This window comes from Lissotriton helveticus, chromosome 10 (assembly GCF_964261635.1).
Source record: "Lissotriton helveticus chromosome 10, aLisHel1.1, whole genome shotgun sequence".
NCBI classification, from domain to species: domain Eukaryota; kingdom Metazoa; phylum Chordata; class Amphibia; order Caudata; family Salamandridae; genus Lissotriton; species Lissotriton helveticus.
In genome coordinates, this window is record NC_136071.1 from 278,828,233 (window position 1) to 278,848,537 (window position 20,305).

The following is a 20,305-nucleotide window of genomic DNA, read 5'->3' on the forward strand; positions in this document are numbered from 1 at the left end:
CTACACACCTAAGCTCTTAAGTGCAGCCTCTAAGAAAGCAGAACCCCTCACCTGGGATCAGTTACTTTATTCAATTACCAAGTGGAACCCCTGGGGGTGGGGAGAATAAGTCCTATTATTCTCTCTCTTATCAAGTCAGGAATCTGATGTGCAAACATTGGACTATTCTGAAATACGACATTGTAAGTGGCCTAGAATTGCCTTCACAAACCTCTATCACCTATAGAAGAGGTAGGACGCTGGGGGATAAATTAACTCACAGTTGCTACCCTAGGGACCATAATACGGATACTTGGTTAATTAAACCCCAGAGGTTTTACAAATGCGAGCACTGCTAAGCATGTAGATTTATCTCCAACACTACAGGGTATGTTACATCTGGTGGATACAAGAGAAAAATAGGTCATTTTTACAACTGTAGCTTTGACCACTGCATGTATATTTTAGTATGTCCCTGTCCACTTATGTATGTGGGCAGTACTATCTCCTACTTGAAAAACGTATACTAGAGCACCTTCATTTGATCAGGAATGCCAATTTCACTTACTTCCTTGCAAGACACTTTTATGAGCAACATAATAGTGATGTGGCCAAACTGTTCTTCGCAATAGATAGAATTCCAAGCAATTTGAGAGGTGGCAAATGGGTGAGGCAATTAAGACACCTTGAGTCCAGGTACATCTTGGACCCTAGACACAGTCACCAGCACGGCTGAATATATATATTATATATATATATATATTCTTATAATCAAACGGAGCAGCGAGTGCGGTGAGAAAATCCCTGTGCAAAGGGAAAGCGTGGCGATATTTGTAACGGCTTGGTCCTGCCATACTCGATACACACCACCAAAGAGGCGCCCAGCAGTCAGTAAACGGGACTATGCGAAAAGGAATATATAAATGTGATCAATGGCCTTTGGGCCCGAAACGCGTCATGGCTGTGGTTTGTTTGAACAGATAATAAAATAACTCTTACAGCAGCAAATTGCGGTCTGAGTTCCTTTCTTCCCCGGCGAAGTGAGAAAGTGAGAGGAGTTGCTGTTTGATTCACTGCATTAAATAAGTCAAACCTGACATCAGCTATATCGAGAATCTGTGTTCCTGCTTTGTGCTCGATAGCACTTGGGAGCTTTCCGTGTGGATACATGTATGTGTTTGTATATGTATATCTACATGTGGCTATATATTCACTTAAAAAAACTAAAGTTACAGAGTAATTATAGTTAGGAAATAGAATTTTTTTTAAACTTAAAAATTCACTGAAAAAAAACAAAGGTTACAGGGACGTTATAGTTAAGCTCAGATTTCACTCGTACAAAACCAGTGAAATTCAGCAGTTATAGTTACCTAAACTAACTATAAAATACACCCCACAATGCACTGCTTATGACCTCACATATTACATCACTCATGACATAGTCAATGACAACACTGATGACATCTCAAATGACATCGCTGATGACAATCATCCAGTGAATGTAAGTGTTTTTAAGAGTTTATGGGTGTTAAACATATATATATATATATATATATATATATATATATATTTTCAAAGCAAACGTCCCTTTCTGGAGGAGGAGCGGCCGGCCAGCTGGTGCAGGTGACGAGTCAAGGACCAGACTCGTAAAATATTCCGAGCAATTTCAAAAAGACACCGCACTCTTCTCGGATGTTTTCAAGCTTATTTAATCCATCTCAAGTAAAACTTCCTCACCTACGCGTTACGAACAAAACTGTTCTTGATCACGGTAGTAGGTGAGGAAGTTTTACTTGAGATGGATTAAATAAGCTTGAAAGCATCCAAGAAGAGTGCGTCTTTTTGAAATTGCTCGGAATATATATATATATATATATATATATATATATATATATATATATATATATATATATATACTAACCTACTACAAAAGTTCAGTTAGTATACTATATATATATATATATATATATATATATATATATACTAACCTACTACAAAAGTTCAGTTAGTATACTAGGTGCACTAATACTGAGTGATACTGCTGTAACATATATTTAGCAAGTGGCCTTGTGACTATATGTATCCTTGTGTGTATAGGTGTGTGTGAGTGGCTGTATGGGTGTATAAGTGGTTGTGAGAGTAGCTGTGTGAGTGAGTGAGATGGTGTGTGAGTTGCTGTATTGGTGAGTGAGTGGGTATGTCAGTGGTTGTATGGATGTGTGAATGATGTTTTGAGTGGCTCTATGGGTGGGTAACTGTTTGTAGGGACTGTATGAGTGAGTGACTGTGTGTGTAAGTGGTTGTATGGGTGAATGAGTGGCTCTTTGAGTGGGTGATTGGTTAAGTGAGTTGGTGTGTGAGTTGCTGTATTGGATAGTGAGTGTCTGTGTGAATGGCTTTATGGGTGAGTGAGCGGATGTGTGAGTGCTTGTATGGATGTTTAAATGGGTATGTAAGTGGTTGTGTGGGTGTGTGAGTGTGTGTCTGAGTGCTTGTATGGGTTAGTGGCTGAGTTGTGAACCTGGATGGGTGCGTGAGTAAGTCAGTGACTAGGTAAAAACAATGTGTGTGTGGTTGTGTGGACAAGTGTGTGGCTATGTGACTGAGTGTACGGGTGAGTGACTGGTTGTATAAGTGGCTGTATGAGTGAGTAAATGGTTGTGTAGGTGGCTGTACAAGTGAGTGGGTATGTGAGTGTCTCTGGAGGAGTGAGTGGGTGTTTGAGTACTGTTATGGGCCTGTAAATGGGTATGTGAGTAGTTGTGCAGGTGTGTAAGTGGGCGTTGCATGGAGGTGTGAGGGAGGTTCTATGGATGATGTCATTTGAGATGTCATTAGTGATGTCACTCACCATGTCATGAATGATGTAATATGTGAAGTCATAAACAGTACATTGCGGAGGCGTAAGGTAACTATAACTGCTTTATTTCACTGGTTTTGTACAAGTGAAATCTGAGCCTAACTATAACGTCCCTGTAAACTTTGTTTTTTTTTTATTGAATTTCTATGGTTTTTTAACTAGTGGTCTTGTTTGCAGACTGGTGGAGAATAGGGCTTGGCCTCTGAACACCTCTCAGCAATTCCGCTGTATGGGACTTACTTAAGGTAACTGGAGGGCTTGCTGGCCCCCAAGGACCCTGAGCATCCAAGGGGACTTCATCCCCCAATCAGCAGTGTGCCAGGAGGTGCATTTGCAGAGTGGTGGAGAAAGGGTGTGTGGCCTAGAAAGACCTCTCAGCAGTTCCGCAGTGTGGGACTTACTGAAGGTAACATGAGGGCTTGTTGGCTCCCAAGGACCAAGGAAATCAAAAGGGGGGAGTGAAGAGGTGATGCCGGTGGGCACCGAGGTGGGCACGTTCTCCTCTTGTCAGGGTTTTAGGTTAATCAGAAAGGGCCACCTCACATTGGGTGGATGTGTATCCAGATGTCATTGGAGTACACCATCTTTGTTAAAATACCCCTCACACACCAAAAGGGCCCTTGGTGTCGTGCTTCATCATCGGGGTCTTCCCGTCCCGCTGCGGGGCGGGGCAGTGCTGCGACAAGCGGATACGCTGGAGCACCTTTAGATGGAGGTGCTATGTGTTGGGAGTGAGTGTCAGTGGGGTCAGGGGTGATATACGGTGTGAGTTAAAAAATACCTGGCCTAGTGGAAAAAGAAAATTTTATTAAACACTGGCTGGTATTATTAAAAGGAAAAAGTGAAACGGAGAGATGGAGCAGGTTAATGGGCTCTCTCTCCTAAGTGGGTCAACATGTTTCGAGGCACGGGGCCTCTACGTCAGGACCTAGGGGAGATCCCCCTGTCACTCACTAATGTTTTCTCCACATAGGTAGAAAAAGTGTATGTACAAAAAAGTGAACAAAAAGAACTATGTGAGTAACTACAAATTAATAATTACAGCACATATATGCTACCACACTAATAATGTAGTATGCCTGCAAGATAAGAGTAATAGATAAAAAATGCGCCGATCCCAAAGTGCGCTTAACTCTAAATTACCTGTAATGAAAAATGAGAAACACACATAGAAATATATACAAGTAGGGGATCCTGTGTAAACATTGAGGATTATTGAAGAGTCCCTTCAGCACACACACAGTCAGTCACACACAGAGTAGGTAACACACATAGGTTCTGCATAGCCAGAGGTATGAGATATGGAAATGCATACTTATCAATGGGGGGATCAATGCCTCATGAGCCAGCATAAGACTGAAGGGTATGGTGGGGTATCAGCTGCAAAGAAGGAAAATGGATATAATGTAATCCTGCCCTCGAAGTGATGTAAGGTAACTCAACCAGGTTGAGTTGGAATACAGGCTTTATCTAACCCAAGACGGCTATGCCGTACTTACTGTGCCCCTAGCACGCTTGTGCTTCCTCCTTCGTCCGCGGCTTCCGTGGATGTGAAGGGGGGAGTGGGCGGCGTGTTTATATACTCGATAGTAATTGGATAATTGATCAATTAAGCGTGGCGGGAAGTTCGCCGAATATACATGGCCAGAAAGGGAAATAAGGGGGCGGCCATGTTGGAGTGTTAGATACAACCAATAGATGTTGATTCCTCAGGTATGGTACCCGTTTGATAATGATTGTGGGCACTCTTCTTGAGTATAGAGCAAGTTCTAGCTGAAAAGGTAGTCAGACCGGGAGGTTGAAACCGCAGCGGCGCCCGGCGCTGTGTGGTTTGTCACTGCGCATGCGCCGGAGTTAGCACACTACCGCGCATGCGCGTAGGGCAGTCACTGAAGGCGGTGCCCATGCGCACCGTGCTGCCTTAGTCGTGATCCTTGCTGACACCAGCGCTGCTCAGGTTGGACAGTCTCATAAGGATTTGGAAAGTATCATGGCTATAGGCGCTGGTATACATGAAAACTATCCATAATAATAGGTAATCTGGAACTGAAATGTCCGATTTTTATGAAGACTCGAGGAGTTTGAGTTAAAAGGAGGTGTTGAGATGTTGGAAAAGGGGATGTTACCAAATATTACGATACGGACCCATATATGCACACCTTTCAGGAACCAGGTTGGCTGGAAGGGGTGGGAATTTATGGGGAACTCGTAATGTGGTACATCTATGTTACAGGGGCCATTCTTACAAACAGAAAAAATTCATAAAAACAGAAAAGATTCCATTTTGGAGACAGAGGTGTCTGCAGTGTTATAAAGTACAACACACCCTACGTGTGCAGTTGAGACCACGGGATGTCATCGTTCAGGCCAGTGCGATGTGACCCCAAACGGAACACCCAACGTTGTTCTTTTGATAGAAGCTCTCTATCATTGGGGAAGACCTCAATAACAGTCCACTTTAGGTCATGGACACTGTGTCCTACAGTGGCAAAATGGGCAGACATTTTTGTAGATGTCCTGTTGCAGCGTACATTGCTGCGATGTTCACCCATTCGAATTTTTACGGGTCTGCTGGTCATACCTACATACTCCTTGTTGCACGGACAGGTGATCAAGTACACCACATTGCGACTGTTGCAATTCGTGAAAGCACGCTGCTCCCATGTAGAGTGGTTAGAAAAGGTGATGCTCTTACTCTTCTTTGTGTATTGGCAGGATACACAAGACCCACAAGGGTGGTGTCCACTGATCCCTGCGACTCTAGGGGGTTCAATTGCACCTGTTGATCTTGGTCTTGTGTGTACCAGGAGATCCTTTAGGTTCATTCCCCTCCTATGTGCAAACATTGGTTTGGGGAAATCCAGTTGGCCACATGATAACACCCTCCAATGTTTGTTCACGATTTTCGTGATCTGGTTGGAGTTGGTGTTGTAGGTGGTAACGCAAATGGGGCGTGGATCTGGTTCTTTTGCTTCCGTGTCGTCCAGGAGGGCTTCCCTGTTGTTATTGCGAGCACGCTTCAGACCTTTACGAACAATATTCGCCGGGTATTGTCTTTTCAGGAGTTTGCTCTCCAGGTCTGCTGCTTGAGTCTTAAAGTCATCTATGCTGCTACAGTTACGCCGTAGGCGGAGAAATTGTCCGTACGGAAGGTTCTCACGTAGGTGGCGCGGATGGAAGCTACTGTACAGAAGTAGACTGTTCTTAGCTGTCGGCTTGAAGTGAGTGCTAGTTGCAAGTTTGCCTCCTTTAGGGAAGATGTTCAGATCTAGAAACACTAGATTTTCGTTGGAAGCAGTATGAGTAAATCTCAAGAACTGATCTTGCTGATTAAGCCAGTTCATGAAACAGGTAACCGAGTCAAGGTCGCCCTTCCAGATGACAAAAATGTCATCTATGTATCTCTTCCAAGTGAGTACATGATGCCTGTGGGGATTGCTCTGATCCAGGATCTTGGTGGATTCCAGGTGATGGACGTAAAGACCTGCCAGACTGGGGGCACAGGTGCTCCCCATACTGGTCCCGTGTCTTTGGAGGTAGTAGGTATCTTCATATTATTCTTTGTGAGGGACAAAGAGATGCATTCGAGGACCACTTGTCTGGGGGTGTGGTAATCCCATGGTGTGGAGAATAATACTTCCTCTATTATCTCCAAGGTTTCTCTATGTGGAAGACTTGTATATAGGCTCTCCACGTCAAGTCCCACAAGAAGGTCGTGTTCAGGGTCAAAGGGAACATCCTTGATCAATTGAAGGACTGCTTTAGTATCCCTCAAATAGGTATCGGTGCTCTGCACAATTGGCCGGAGGAATGCATCTGCGAACTTAGATAGTGGTTCCAAGATCGAGTTTATACCGGACACTATCGGACGCCCAGGTGGATGAGGGGCGTCCTTATGAATTTTAGGTATAGTGTAAAAGTACGGTACTTTTGGTTTGTCTTGGATTAGAAACTCACTCTCTTTTCTAGTCAGCCAATCATGCGCTCTCGCTTCCTCAATCATTATCTGGATCGAGATCCTCACTTCCTCTGTGGGATCTTCTCTTAGTACCTGGTAATTCCGTGCATCATTCAGTAGTTTTTTGCATTCCCTATCGTAGTTACTATAGGTCTGTACAACCGTTGCCCCGCCTTTGTCGGCTGGTTTTATCACAATAGTCTGGTTATTCGCAAGTTCCTGCAGTGCAGCCTGTTCCTGACGGGAGGTGTTCCTAAAGGAGATCTTGTCACTGTTCGGTAACCTCTCAAGATCTTCCACATTATAATTATAAATTGGTCAAGTAAACAGTCAATTACACTGCTACTAAATCCTCCATCCAAATATTTATTTATATATATCCACTTATTCTTCAATGCAAATTGCTATATATATAATGCATATTTAAATAACGAAGCAAACCACATTCACTGGATGATGTCATCAGTGATGTAATTTGAGATGTCATCAGTGATGTCACTGACGATGTCATGAATGATCTAATATGTGACATCATCAGCAGTGGATTGCGGGTGCGCGAAATATAGTTAGTACAACTAACTATATAGGAGCAATTTCAATGGTTTTGTATGAGTAAAATGTCCAGCTAACTATAACACCACTAAAACTTATAGTTTTTGAGTGAATTTTAAAGGTTTTTTAAATGCTAATTCCTAACTATATAAGGCCTGAAACCTATGGTTTTTTCAGTGAATTTGCAAGTTTTTTAAAATGCTAATTCCTAACTATATAAGGCCTGAAACCTATGGTTTTTTCAGTGAATTTCAAAGGTTTTTTAAATGCTAATTCCTAACTATATAAGGCCTGAAACCTATGGTTTTTTCAGTGAATTTGCAAGGTTTTTTTAAATGCTAATTCCTTACTATATAAGGCCTGAAACCTATGGTTTTTTCAGTGAATTTCAAAGGTTTTTTAAATGCTAATTCCTAACTATATAATGCCTGAAACCTATGGTTTTTTCAGTGAATTCGCAAGGTTTTTTAAATGCTAATTCCTAACTATATAAGGCCTGAAACCTATGGTTTTTTCATTGAATTCGCAAGGTTTTTTAAATGCTAATTCTATTAGCGGATAACGTTTTTATATATTAAAAGTTTTTTAAATCTCAAATGCCTGCTTTGCTAACAGAGTTTTTAAGCACAGGCTCTTTTGTCTCTGGTGGCCATCTTGGGAGACTGCATATCAGAATTTTTTTAATGAAATATAAGAGGATTTGAGAAGTCACTCAAAATGTGCCCTAATTTTTCTTTCTTCAGCACTAATCATAATTTCTATGGCAAAATGAACCCCCTCATTTTGTTCCTTTGCAAATTAAATGTTTTAAGTGTTAACACTTTATTCCAATCAAGATGATTTCAGGTGTGCCATACTTTTGTCATAAGTAAGACTGTTAGCGCTCTAGTTGTTCTTTAGAACACTCTGGGACATTCTGTCATTGGGCTATAGTTGGGCTACATCTGGCTGATATTTGGGCTACATTTGTTTTTTTTGTCTCTGGTGGCCATCTTTGGGCTACATTGGGCTACATTTGGGCTCTAACATATATATAGCCCAATGTAGCCCAATATATATTTTTTCAAAGTTAATTTTCGTAAAAACCACTGGAGCACATATCTTGAGACATAGCAAAGGCACATCGGGCTACCAGTCCCTACAATTTTGCCAAGTTTGGTGGAAAACCATTCAGCAGTTCGGGCTAAAAGTGAGTCCAACCGCCCTATGGAAATTAACATGGGAAAAATACGTTTTGGGACACCCCTTTTATCTCGGCCCCCGCTTGACGAATCCCCCCCAAACTTTCAGGGAAGGACCGGAGCGCCGCGAGGCAAAGTTAAGGAAAATTTCAGGAAGATTACTCAACCGGTGCCAAAGTTATTACCAATAGAAGGTTGCGATTTCCCTATGGAAAACAATCCGAACTATATATATACCTACTGGCTATCGCCAGTAGGTTATATATATATATATATATATATATATATATATATATATATATATATATATATATATATATATATATATATATATACATTATATATAATTTAATACTGCTCATTTGAATCACCATCCCGGAATGTAGAAGCAGGTACGGACCACGTTTCTGTGCAGAGAGTTTTTGTTTATTCCATTAGTCGGCCATGACGCATTTCGGTCCTTCCTGGACCTTGATCACATGACAGCGCTCTTTGGCTTCATCCACCATTTTATACATCTTAAAGTGACAGTGCATTGTGCAAGAAACTGCGGCCTCCACAGTGAATTCATAGACAGTAAAAACATACTTTGTGTAAAAAAAAACAAATCGTATTTTTCTTTTGAGCCTTTTCATATTAATGTTTGGTCCTATGTAAATAAGTAGATAACCACAAATATACATGAACAAAGCCTATTAATTGTATAAATACAATAAATACATAATTTAAGTCAAAAATAAGTGCATAAACTTATAAAAGACCAATTTGATTATAAGACCTGCTAAAATATCCTATATAAATTTTAACTTTTTAAAATCAATATATGGTAAAATGCCATTTAATTGTAATACTTGCCTAAATGCAAAATAATGGTTGTTAAAGCTGTATGTTTATCTTGATAGAATATCACACCTGTCTTTAGTAGTTGTCTTTAACTTGTGTTGGTGCTGTTTTCTCCCTTAACAAACTGTAAGTATGGTGCTCTGAAATTTAAATTTACCCCTTCCATGGGATTGGACTTATTGAGTGACCTAAGATTGTGCAAAAATTGCAAAAAACTATTACTACCCCTGCGTGTAAAAGCGGTGATAAATTATAAAACTTAAAAAAACATGATTTTTTTGGTTGAGGTCAGGCGGCAGTCTGTGGTAACTTTGTTGACTCGCCACCTTTATTTTATACATTATTTGGCATCTCTTACATTTCATGTCAATTAGTGGGAAACAGCTATGAACACCTTATTAGTCCATTTCATTATCATTTGTGTGCAGCTTAATATGTATAGGGAAGGCGAAAGAGGAAATCTTTAACTGCAAGTGTATAGGTATTGTGTAGTGTCAAGGCATCCTGGCATCTTGCTATCAATTATATATCTAGTCTCCAATTTGCGCTGGATGCCCTCCCGATTGCCTCCTCTTCTGTTTTTAGGCACCGAGTCTATGAGGTATTAGGTCAAGAATTTCAAATCGCTATTGTGTTTTTCTTGGAAATGTCTGGCGACTGGATAGGTAGGGTCTTTGTTGGTTATTGCTCTAAGATGTTGCAGTATTCGCTTGTTGGCAGGGAGTTTAGTGCTACTCACGTATTGGAGATTACATGTGCATTTAAGAATGTAGATAGCATAATCTGTTTTGCAATGCAAAGATCGCCATATTTCTACCTCCCTGTCACTGAAGGGTGTCTTGTAGGCTTTCATATTTATACCATATTGGCATGCCTTGCAATTTTTATATTTGACAAACCCTTGTCTTTGTGTGAGCCAATTCTGGGTTTCCACCACTTCAGGGCTACTTGTAACTAAGCTACTGCTCATGGAAGGAGCCTTCCTGTAAGTTACACCCAATGTTTTGGGTAAAAGCCCTCCTATCACCGGGTCATCTAGCACTATTGGCCAATTGCGCTGATCTATATTTCTGATTGTTTTGTGTTGCAAATTATATGTAGTAATTAAGCGCAATTGTTGTGCTTTCTTATCTTTCTAATTTATTTGACTCCGTTTTTAAGGGAGTCTCTCCCTCACTAACCTCATAGTTTTAGTATTGCTGCATCAACTGTTTTTTTATTGTACCCCCTAGCTAGGAATCTATTTTTGCTTTCCAATTGTGCTTTTTGTAAATCAATTGGGTTGCTGCAAATGTGTTTAATTCTTAACATTTCCCCGTAGGGGATACTGTTAACCAAGTGTCTTGGGTGGAAACTCGTCGAGTGGAGCACTGAGTTTCCTGCTGTTTCCTTTCTAAAAAGTTTTGTTTCCAGCTTGTTGTTTTATACAAAGACCTCCACATCTAAAAAATTGATAGCCTGACTGTCAACTGTTGCCGTAAAACTCAGAATGATTTAATTGTTATTGATGCTCTGTACAAATTCATGGGCTTCCCTTGTTGAACCATCCCAAACAACAAAATGTCATCAATATATCTAAGAAATACTTTCACGTTTTTATCCATCACTGTCTTGTGTGTTACGTTGAGGACCAGCTCCCCCCACCAGCCCATGTGTAAACAGGCATAGCTGGGGAAGAAGCTGGCTCCCATCGCAACACCATGTAATTGTTGAAAAACAGTTTTGTCAAACAGAAAAACCTTATTGTTTAGGCAAAATTTTGGTTAGGTCACTTAACATCATGCAATGAGCAGAGAGTCTTGGTTTGCCTTTACTCAGGAAGAATTCCAATGCCCTTATACCGTCCCTGTGTCTTATACTAGTATAAAGTGACACAACGTCCAGAGTCATTAGATGTATCCCTCTTTCCATGTGAAGTTGTTGATTTTTTCCAGAAAGTTGCTAGTATCTCTAATATAAGATGGTAAAGAATGAACAAGTTCCTGTAGAAAGTAATCTATGTATTGGCTGGCATTTTCCATTAGACTGTTTTGTGCCAAGATGATTGGTCGGCCTGGTGGATTTGTTATGTCCTTGTGAATCTTTGGAATAAAATAAATGTTTGGTACGGTTGGATTTTCTTTGCGTATAAACTTGTACTCTTCCATTGTTCAAATTCCCGCACTTTTCCATGCCAGCACTTTTGAATAGAAGTCGTCTTGTATTGCTTTTAAGGCTCCCCAATTGCTGATTTTATAGCATCCTCTATCATTGATTTGCGATAGTGCCTCCTTCATGTATTGTTTTCTGTCCCACAGCACAATGTTGCCTCCTTTGTCGGCATTCCTTACAATTACATTTTTGTTACTTTGTAGTTTGGTCATTAGCTCTTTACATTGCCTGTCTTTGGGGTGCCATTTACGCTTGCTTTGCAATATTTTGCAATTCAGTTTTTTGACTTCATTGGTTACTTGGTCATTAAAAATATCAATGCTGTCTCTGGTCATTATGGGATTGAAAGTTGATTTCCTTTTAAAAGGGGTCTTTTTCTTTCTGGTATGTCCTCTGCTGTTGGTGAGAGTACTGTCGATGTTGCACCTCTAGTGCTGTGAAGGTCCAATTGTTGATTCATGTAGTCTACTGCCTCGGTAGAACTTATCATTTGTAGTTCTATAAGTGTTTCCAATAGAGTTGAATCTCCTGTCTGGGACATCTCTCTTTGGTCCTGTTCAGCACTGTTGGTTTCCACCGTCTCTATTTCTTTTGTGTTCTTTTTTTCTTTTGTTAACACATGGTATTTTTTAAGCTTCAGTTTCCTTATGAATCTATATATATCCATTCTGGTGTTGGCGTAATGGAAATTGGACTCTGGACAAAATTAAAGTCCAAGTGCCAAGATTTGTTCTTCAGCTTTTGTTAAGGTCATTTCCGAGAGATTAATGATTGTTTTGGTTGGGTCTTTGTCTAGCGTTGATTCCACCAGCCTCCCCCCTTCCTCATGTTTTTTTAAAGAATGCCTGCTCGGATTGCTTTCCTCCTCTGTCTCCGCTTGTGGTTGCGCCTCTTCCTCTGGCGTTCTGTTGAGTCCTTGGGCGTAGAGTCGCCCTCCTCTCTTCCACTAAAAAATGTATTTCTTCCCCTGAAGACAGATTTGGCAATTTGGCTCTTGGGACTGCTGCCTGTCCCTCTGGTTCCGCCTCACTCTCCAGGTTGGAACTTAAATCAGAATTCAAAACTTGTTCATAAGGAACTTTGCTTGTGGATGTATTCGTGTCGGCCTGGTTCTGCTTTTTCATTTTATTCGTTTTCATCACATCATATTTTTTTGAAAAAGTTAAAATCCTACCGGTTTTATAGTCCACTCTATCTCTATGAAATTTGTACGCTTTGCGTTCTTTTATCTTGTCGTCCTCTTTTTTTAATCACTCCATCATTTCCTCTCTCAGTTTTTTCTCCTCCTCGCCCTTTTTCATTTGTTTAATTTCCTCATTAAGAGCTTCAATTTTTTCTTGTAGAGCTATTCTGTCTATCTCTGCATTTGAACCAGAATTTCCACTAGTCTCCTGGACGATTCTAGGTTACTTTGCGCCCAGTCTCACATCATATTTGGATTGGGTTGATCATAACTGGGAGCTATTAATATTCGCAATCCCCTTGGAATTTTATCCACATCCAGGTAACGCTGTAAGGATTTGTGCTCCCACCGTTTGCCTTGTTCTGATTTAGACAGTTTCTTTTACCTCATCAGCGCTGTGCTGAACATTCTAATGAGCCAACGGGCTCATGACGGAACGGTTCCGTCATGAGCACAGCTCAACCGACGCTCATGACGGAACCGTTCCGTCATGAGCATCGAAGGGGTTAATTGCTTCAATTTATCTTTAATGTTTTCATTCACTGGCTTTGTTGCAACTTGATGTGTTGTGAGGTTGCCTTGAAATGTATTGCCAAAAAGTTCAGAGGCTGCCGCTTCTCGGTCCCTAAGCGTGTCTGCCGACATTCGGAATTAAATCCGATATTTGTGCAGCAAGAATAGAGAGGTTTTACTGTAAATCAGTCCCGATATTGTTGCCGTGTGCACACCACTCTCCCCTCAATGCCGTATACCCTCCTACCTTCAATGTTCAATCCCCCGACCAGCGCGTCCTCCGACACAGTCCTCGAGGAGATTACTTCGGGTTGGGTTTGTCTTTGGCTGCCGGGGGGCGGTGCCGACGATCTTTATCCTTGCAGGGAAAACAATCCAAATGCTTTCGGCTGAAAGCGCGAAAGCATACGCTTCGCTTCCTGTATGTCGTCGCCTCTTTGTGAGTGGGGGTCCGTGCTGGGCTGTCAGATATATATATATATATATATATATATATATATATATATATATATATATATATATATATAAAACATTATAGTTAGTAAACCTTTAATTATTCTTTCTATACAAACCTAACTTAAGCTACACAAATATTGGAATTTCTAAAGTTATGTTATGGTTATGTATGGTTATACCTTAATGTATAATTTACACACTCTAGCGTGGCATGTGATTGAATGTAGTTTAGACAGACCTAGTGAGAAAATGTCTGAATGGAACACTACCTCACATCACACACATGGTTGTCTGAACTGCTACTGGCTCCTTGAGGAGAGAGTTGAAGCCCAAGAGAGGGGAAGGATCCACACACCAGAACACTTGGGCCCACCACGGCTGTCCCCTCCACCACCAGGTACAGTCACTTAGGATCAGTGCTGGTCTGCAACTGCGCTGCCAATATCCAGCAGCCCAATCGGAAGGTCTCACTTGCCTGAATCTAGGGCCCACAGAGAGAGGAGATCAATGGCAACGGGGGAAGGCTACCAAGACCAGCCGCGACCTCCAAGTCATCCCCAATCACCAGGGGGCCCGCCTCTATGCGCCGGAGGCGTGGAATCTTCTGACGCACCCCGGGTACACTAGTACATCCCTGGCTAAGCGGGCCTGCTGCCCCGTAGCCACTGGCTTCACCCACCCACCCGTTGCCGATAATTGTTGGAGGTGCAGCGGCCTGCCACCAACCTCTCTGCAGTTCCCAGCCGGCACTCCCTTTCACCACTGAGTCAGGAGGCCCCAAAGGTCCAATGGGGCGTAGTCCTTTCCCAGGCCGCCAGGACACAAAATCCGACCCGATCCCAAATCCTCCCACACAGCCCGCACCGCACTGCCCTGACCGCGTCTCAGCGCCGGGGGGGTGCCACTTACCGCTGCACGACATCCATGGGGCCGGGAAGTCTCCCGGGTGTTACGACCAGGCGCAACGGGCCACGACCACAACAGCAGCACCGCTCGCTGGGCAGGAGCGGGACCATGGTGCACCACGCTTCGCCGCTCCCCTGACGATCTACACACTCGGGATTCCCCACATCCACTGTCGACTCAATCCTGGAGTCACCGAAGGCTGAGATTCCCTTATGAGAAGCATGGCGGGCAGGATAATCATCATATGGCTGGTCGACTGCTGGGAGCTCTCCTATGGCACGCCTGCGATCTTTGCCCACCAGGCCCTGATTAGAGCAGTTTGCCTCTGAAGAGAATCTCAATGTCATCAGTTTTGCACGTTGGAGTTTCAAAGGCGGCTCTCACTCAGAGACGCCTTTCGTCTCAGGTGGAGCTCAGGCCCCTTGTATGCCTTTCCACCCATACTACTGCTGCCCAGAGTTCTCAAGAAGATTAGAAGCGACCAGGCACAAGTCATTCTTGTGGCTCTGGAAGTTTGGTATGCCAAGCTTCTGAAAATGAGCATCGATACTCTGATCAGGTTGCACCTTCGGTAGGATCTTCTGTCGCAGCAGCAGTGGAGGGTCCTCCACCGAACCTGCGAATCCTCCGCCTCCTTGCATGGGGATTGAATGTCGACAGTTGATCGCTTTTGTACTTCCTCCCAAAGTTTGTACAGTTATTCTGGCAGCCAGGTGGCCCTTCATTAAAACAATATATGCCTACTGTTGGCAAATGTTTGTGAAATATTGTACAGACAAGTCTATTGACCCTCTTTCTGCCTCTTTTTATGATATTCTACTCTTTATTCTTACCTATGCCCAGTAGGGCTCTGCTCTGAGTGCTCTCAAAGGTTATCTTTCTGCTCTGTGTGCTTACCTGCGGCTGCCTGGCCACCCCTCTTTATTTTAGTCACTATTATAAATAGGATTCTGAAAACCCTTGTAGATATGATTCCTCCTTTGCCCTTCATCATGCCTTAGTGGGATCTGAACCTGGTTCTCACTTACCTCGTGTGTGCTCCCTTTGATCCATTACACAATTTTTCCCTCTGGCTGCTTACCTTCAAAGACCGCCTTTCTAGTGGCAATAACATCTGACCGGGGGGTAAGTGAGCTGCAGACTATATCATCCGAGCCTCCCTATCTAATGTTATTTATGGATTAGGTGATGCTTCGCACCCGGACTTTTTTCCTGCCTAATGTGGTGTCCCCATTCCATTCGGGAAAATCTGTCACCCTATCCACCTTTGATTCTTCTCCACATCCCTCTAAAGAGGAGGAACAACTCCACCGCCTGGACCCAAAAAGAACATTGTTCTACTTTGACCGCACAAAAGAGTTCTGGGTGGACGACCAACTCGTTGTGGCCTATATAGGAGCTTACAAAAATTGGGCAGTTCAGAAACAAACCATTTTGTGCTGGGGCATTTTCTGCATCAAAATCTGCTACGCCCTGGCTAAAAAGCAGCCTCCTGAGGGCTTACGGGCCATCCCATCAGAGCAAAAGCTGCCACCATGGTGTTGGCTCATGGTGTTTCAGTCCAGGACATCTACCAGGCAGGAACGTGGGTGTCCCTGCTCACGTTTGCCAAGCACTACTGCCTGGACAGTAATGTCCACAGGGATGGGCATTTCGCACGTTCGGTCTGGCAGGACTTCTTAATCTAGTCATTTGTCCGCAGCCCACCGCCTGGATGCTATGGCTTGGGTATCTATTCAAAGATAAGGAATCTGCAGCTAAAAGTCTCTGTCAAATGAACAAGTTACTTACCTTTGGTAACGCCTTATCTGGTAGAGACGTTATCTAGTTGCGGATTCCTTACAGCTCCCCATGCCTCACTGCTCTGCGAACACATTTATAGGGCTGGGGTTTCTCCTGTTGAGGGCCCTTGTTTAGACACACAATAGTCAGTTCACTTTATGGCTATTCACTTCTGGCATGGAAAGTATGAAAATTAACTGATGTCCGCCAACGTGAGTGGCACCTATATAGGTGACCACAACATCATATACGGTGCCAGCGATGCCACACTGAATCAAACGGAGCCACCAAACAGCGCACGGGGGTACTGCTTACACAAACGTTTCCAGATCCAGTCTGATGCCTGGGAAATTCAAAGGTTAGGAATTTGCAGCTAGATAGATGTTGACTCTACCGGATAATGCGTTGCCGAAGGTAAGTAACTTGTTCTGCAGTGCTGAATTTCATTTCTTACATCAAATAAACCGAGCGCTATAACCAGTGATTCTGCTACAATTTTGTGATCTGCACTATCATTACATAATTGATTGGAAAGTCTGCACCCCCTAGGGAAACCCACACGTATTTGGTATTGCTGGACAAAATTTCCTTGGATACATTTCTGGGATTTTTGTTTACCCATTTGAGAAATGCAGCAAAACGTTGAGCTAATGTTTTAAAGAATGATTCAGAGAGCAATTATTGATGCATGCTTTGCACCAGTGCAAAGCTATGAATGGGCTAAAAGCATAGGTTGCTTGGGTGCGCAAAGAGACCAAGGAGTTACATGTGTTTGAATAACCAAATACTGATTTAATTTGTTATTTATATATACAATCTGCAGCATAGAGGTACTCAAACACCTCAAGAGGGAAAGGGTTAAGAGACAGACACCTGAATACATCTGATTTAGGCATGAGACATCCTTTAGTTTTAAGTTTGCTAAAAATAAAAAGTACAAAATGTTTCTAATGGATGGTGTCTAATGGTAGTTGTTTTAGGATTGGCATTATGTTACTAGCCATGATGGGGGGCAGGTTGCTGTTGAAAGCAAATGCTATATAAGTTATTTGAGACCTGGCCATAGTGCATTTCAAAAAGCACCTCGAGGTAAATCCACGCTTTCCTATTTGACCCAGTTAGCTTTTATCCTGCAAACTAAGAATCTCAGTTGAGGAGAAATGAGTGGAAGCATGTTTGGCTTGGCTTACTTTGGCCTAGGCATTGTTAACATGACAAAGTGGCGTCCTCTAGGGCTGTCCAGAAGCTACCCCAATATGGAAAATGAAAAAAGTGAGTAGATAGAACAGAGGCAAGTTGAGTTACCCATATATGAAAGTTGGGTTCTTTAGGACGTTTATTTGAGAACTTGAAAAAATGGAAAAGATGCAACAGTACTAACATAATGATTGTGGAAGAGAGAGATAAAGCCAGTCAACGCACGCTTTATTCGATTTACAAAGAAACCATAAAAAGCACATACAATACATATACATTAAAATCACATTTCATAATTAAATAATACAACGGGATGACCTAAAATTTTACTAAGCTACATCATGTCTGATACTAATAAAAGATACCTTATTTACAATAAAATGTTCAGTGGAGCTCGTTTTTTTCTGAAATGGAAGGCTTCTGCTAGGAAACTGGCCACACTAAAAGTAATGTAGATATTGCCCAACATCTGGAGGTAAGTTAAGGCAGGTCTAACTTGAATAAAACCAGCCTCCCTCAGCACAGGTAATAGATGTTTTTTCCTGGCAGCAGTATAAAACTCACAAAACATCATAAAATGCATGGTATCCTGCTCAGAAAATTTATCACAGTCACAAGGGGGTGCATCTTTCGGGTGATTCCATGAAGGGTAGTAACCTAGAGAGAATTGGATTAAATTAAACCTGAATCTTGTTAATAAAAATCTGTGAAGGGGTTTTGTAACAAAATTCAAATATGGTTCCAGGGTTGGGGTAGTGATTAACATGGCATGGGCTCTTATGGATGGTTTCATCATTTCCCTCCCCTCTCTACTAAGGCGGACCCTATCTGGAAAATGGACTTTAATCCACCTTACGTCCTATAATATTGCGAGGGGATAAGAAAAGTTCCTCTCTACCCAAAGCTGAAAAAGTGTTTTTTAAAAACTTCAACCAGGGTATTTTCATGGCATGGTCCAAGGACATGACGTCCTCCAGAATAAGATGGTTTAAAGGTAATTCTGGATTCAGCCATGTCCTTGCCCATAGTAAAAGAGGTGCCAAATTCAGCTTGTCTGTGATGTAACCCAAACCTACTTCCTCATGGAGAGAGATAAAGCATTAAACCTCTGCTTGCCTCATTAGTAATTGTGATTAATATCAGATATTTTGTAAGCCTCGATTCTGCATTAGAATGTAAGGATATTCTTTATTTATTTTTCTTTATATGTTAAGATGCTAGGGATTCTGTGATGTGGCGAAATGTTCTTTCATTCTAGCTGCAAGATTTCTTTATATAGACACACAAAAGTATTTTATTATGAATGCATGTAGATGAACAAAGATTAAGAAAGGGTTGATAGAAGAAACACAGATGCAGCTTAAAAGGCGGATAGAATTAAAGTTATACCAAGGAGGAACATATTTAGTTAAGCCCAGCCCCCTTGCAGCTGGACAGAGGTTTTCATCTATTTGAACTCATACAAAGCCCTTTTGTCACTCTGTGGTTGTTGAGTTTGTAATCTTATGTAGTAAGTCACGATTAGAAATAGCATTTTTTGTAGCATAAAATAAATAGCAGTCAAACCTATCTTACTTCTACTCCATGATCTAAGCAGGTTCTTTAATTTCTTATTTGTTATTCTCATTAGGAACAGCAGGTTTTGCAGGGGATGTTGCAGCTACCAAAATAGTGGAGCTGTCCAAAAAGAATCGCGAATTGTCTGCTGAAACCGAGAAAGAAAAAACTAAAGTTAAACAATTGAGCAACAGAGTGAAAGAGCTTGAAAGAGAGGTAAGGGTATCTTTTCAACATTGTACTTTTAGTCGGTGTATTTGTGCCAGTAATAGGACATTGATAAGTGTTACTTTTATGCTTGACAACTGAACCAATGAGCTGGCGGTCAGCCGTTTAGGGCTATCACTCAACATGTACTGACAGAATCCCCATTTATGACTTGAGGATTTCTTTAATGAGGGATCAGTGACCACAAAAATCAGGCACTGTATTTGTCTTTTGCCTACTTTATTCTAAAAGATTATTTAACCATGCAGGGGGCTAACGGGGCCCCTGCGGGGGGGGGAAGCGTGAGCCCCCCCGCATACATTAAATTCTTGCCCAGGGGTGGCGGTTCCCAGGGCTCGGGGTGCCTGAGAGCCCCCCGCATACATTTGAAATCGAGCCCCGGGGGGTGACGGTCCCCGGGTCTGGGGGGGCCTCAGAGCCCCCCCCCCCATTTTGAAGAAGCCCGGGGGGGGGGTGGCGGTCCCAGGGGCATTAGGGGGGTCCCGTGAGCTCCCCGCATATATTAAATTAGAGCCCCGGGGTGGCGGTCCCCGGGGCAGTGTGGGGGGGATTGGGACCACCCCACACAATTTTTTCAATAATGCCGGGGTAAATTAATATATTTACAGCAGGAGACCGCGTTTCTTTTTTTTTAATATCACTGGGATGCGCGGATCCTACGCGCATCCCGCGATTTAAAAAAGAAAAATAATAATTTTTGGCCCTGGGGGTCCTTGTGGAACCCCCTGAGCAGGCCTAGGGGGTCAGGGTGTGTCTCGCCCCGTTTTCGCGTTTTACACGTTTTTTGTTTGGTTTCTTGTGCCTCGGTTCTACCGAGGCGCAAGATGGCTGCCATCTAACACTTCCTGATTTGGAGTGTTGACAGCCAATTAAAAAGCAGCTCGCGGACCCTCCGAGCCCATAGATATATATGTACATTTAAATGTCATTTTCTCAGAAACTACTGAACAGATTTACAC

General features: G+C 42.4%; 1 protein-coding gene across 2 annotated transcripts in view; it reads left to right on the forward strand.

Moving 5' to 3' along the window:
* The window catches only part of CCDC13 (coiled-coil domain containing 13), a 431,895-nt gene that overhangs the window by 77,133 nt on the left and 334,457 nt on the right, over positions 1 to 20,305 (forward strand). For both annotated transcript variants that reach the window (XM_078665306.1, XM_078665307.1), the window contains exon 4: positions 19,192 to 19,334. In XM_078665306.1, coding sequence (XP_078521432.1) covers positions 19,192 to 19,334 — 143 coding nt within the window. The remainder of the gene's footprint in view (positions 1 to 19,191; positions 19,335 to 20,305) is intronic.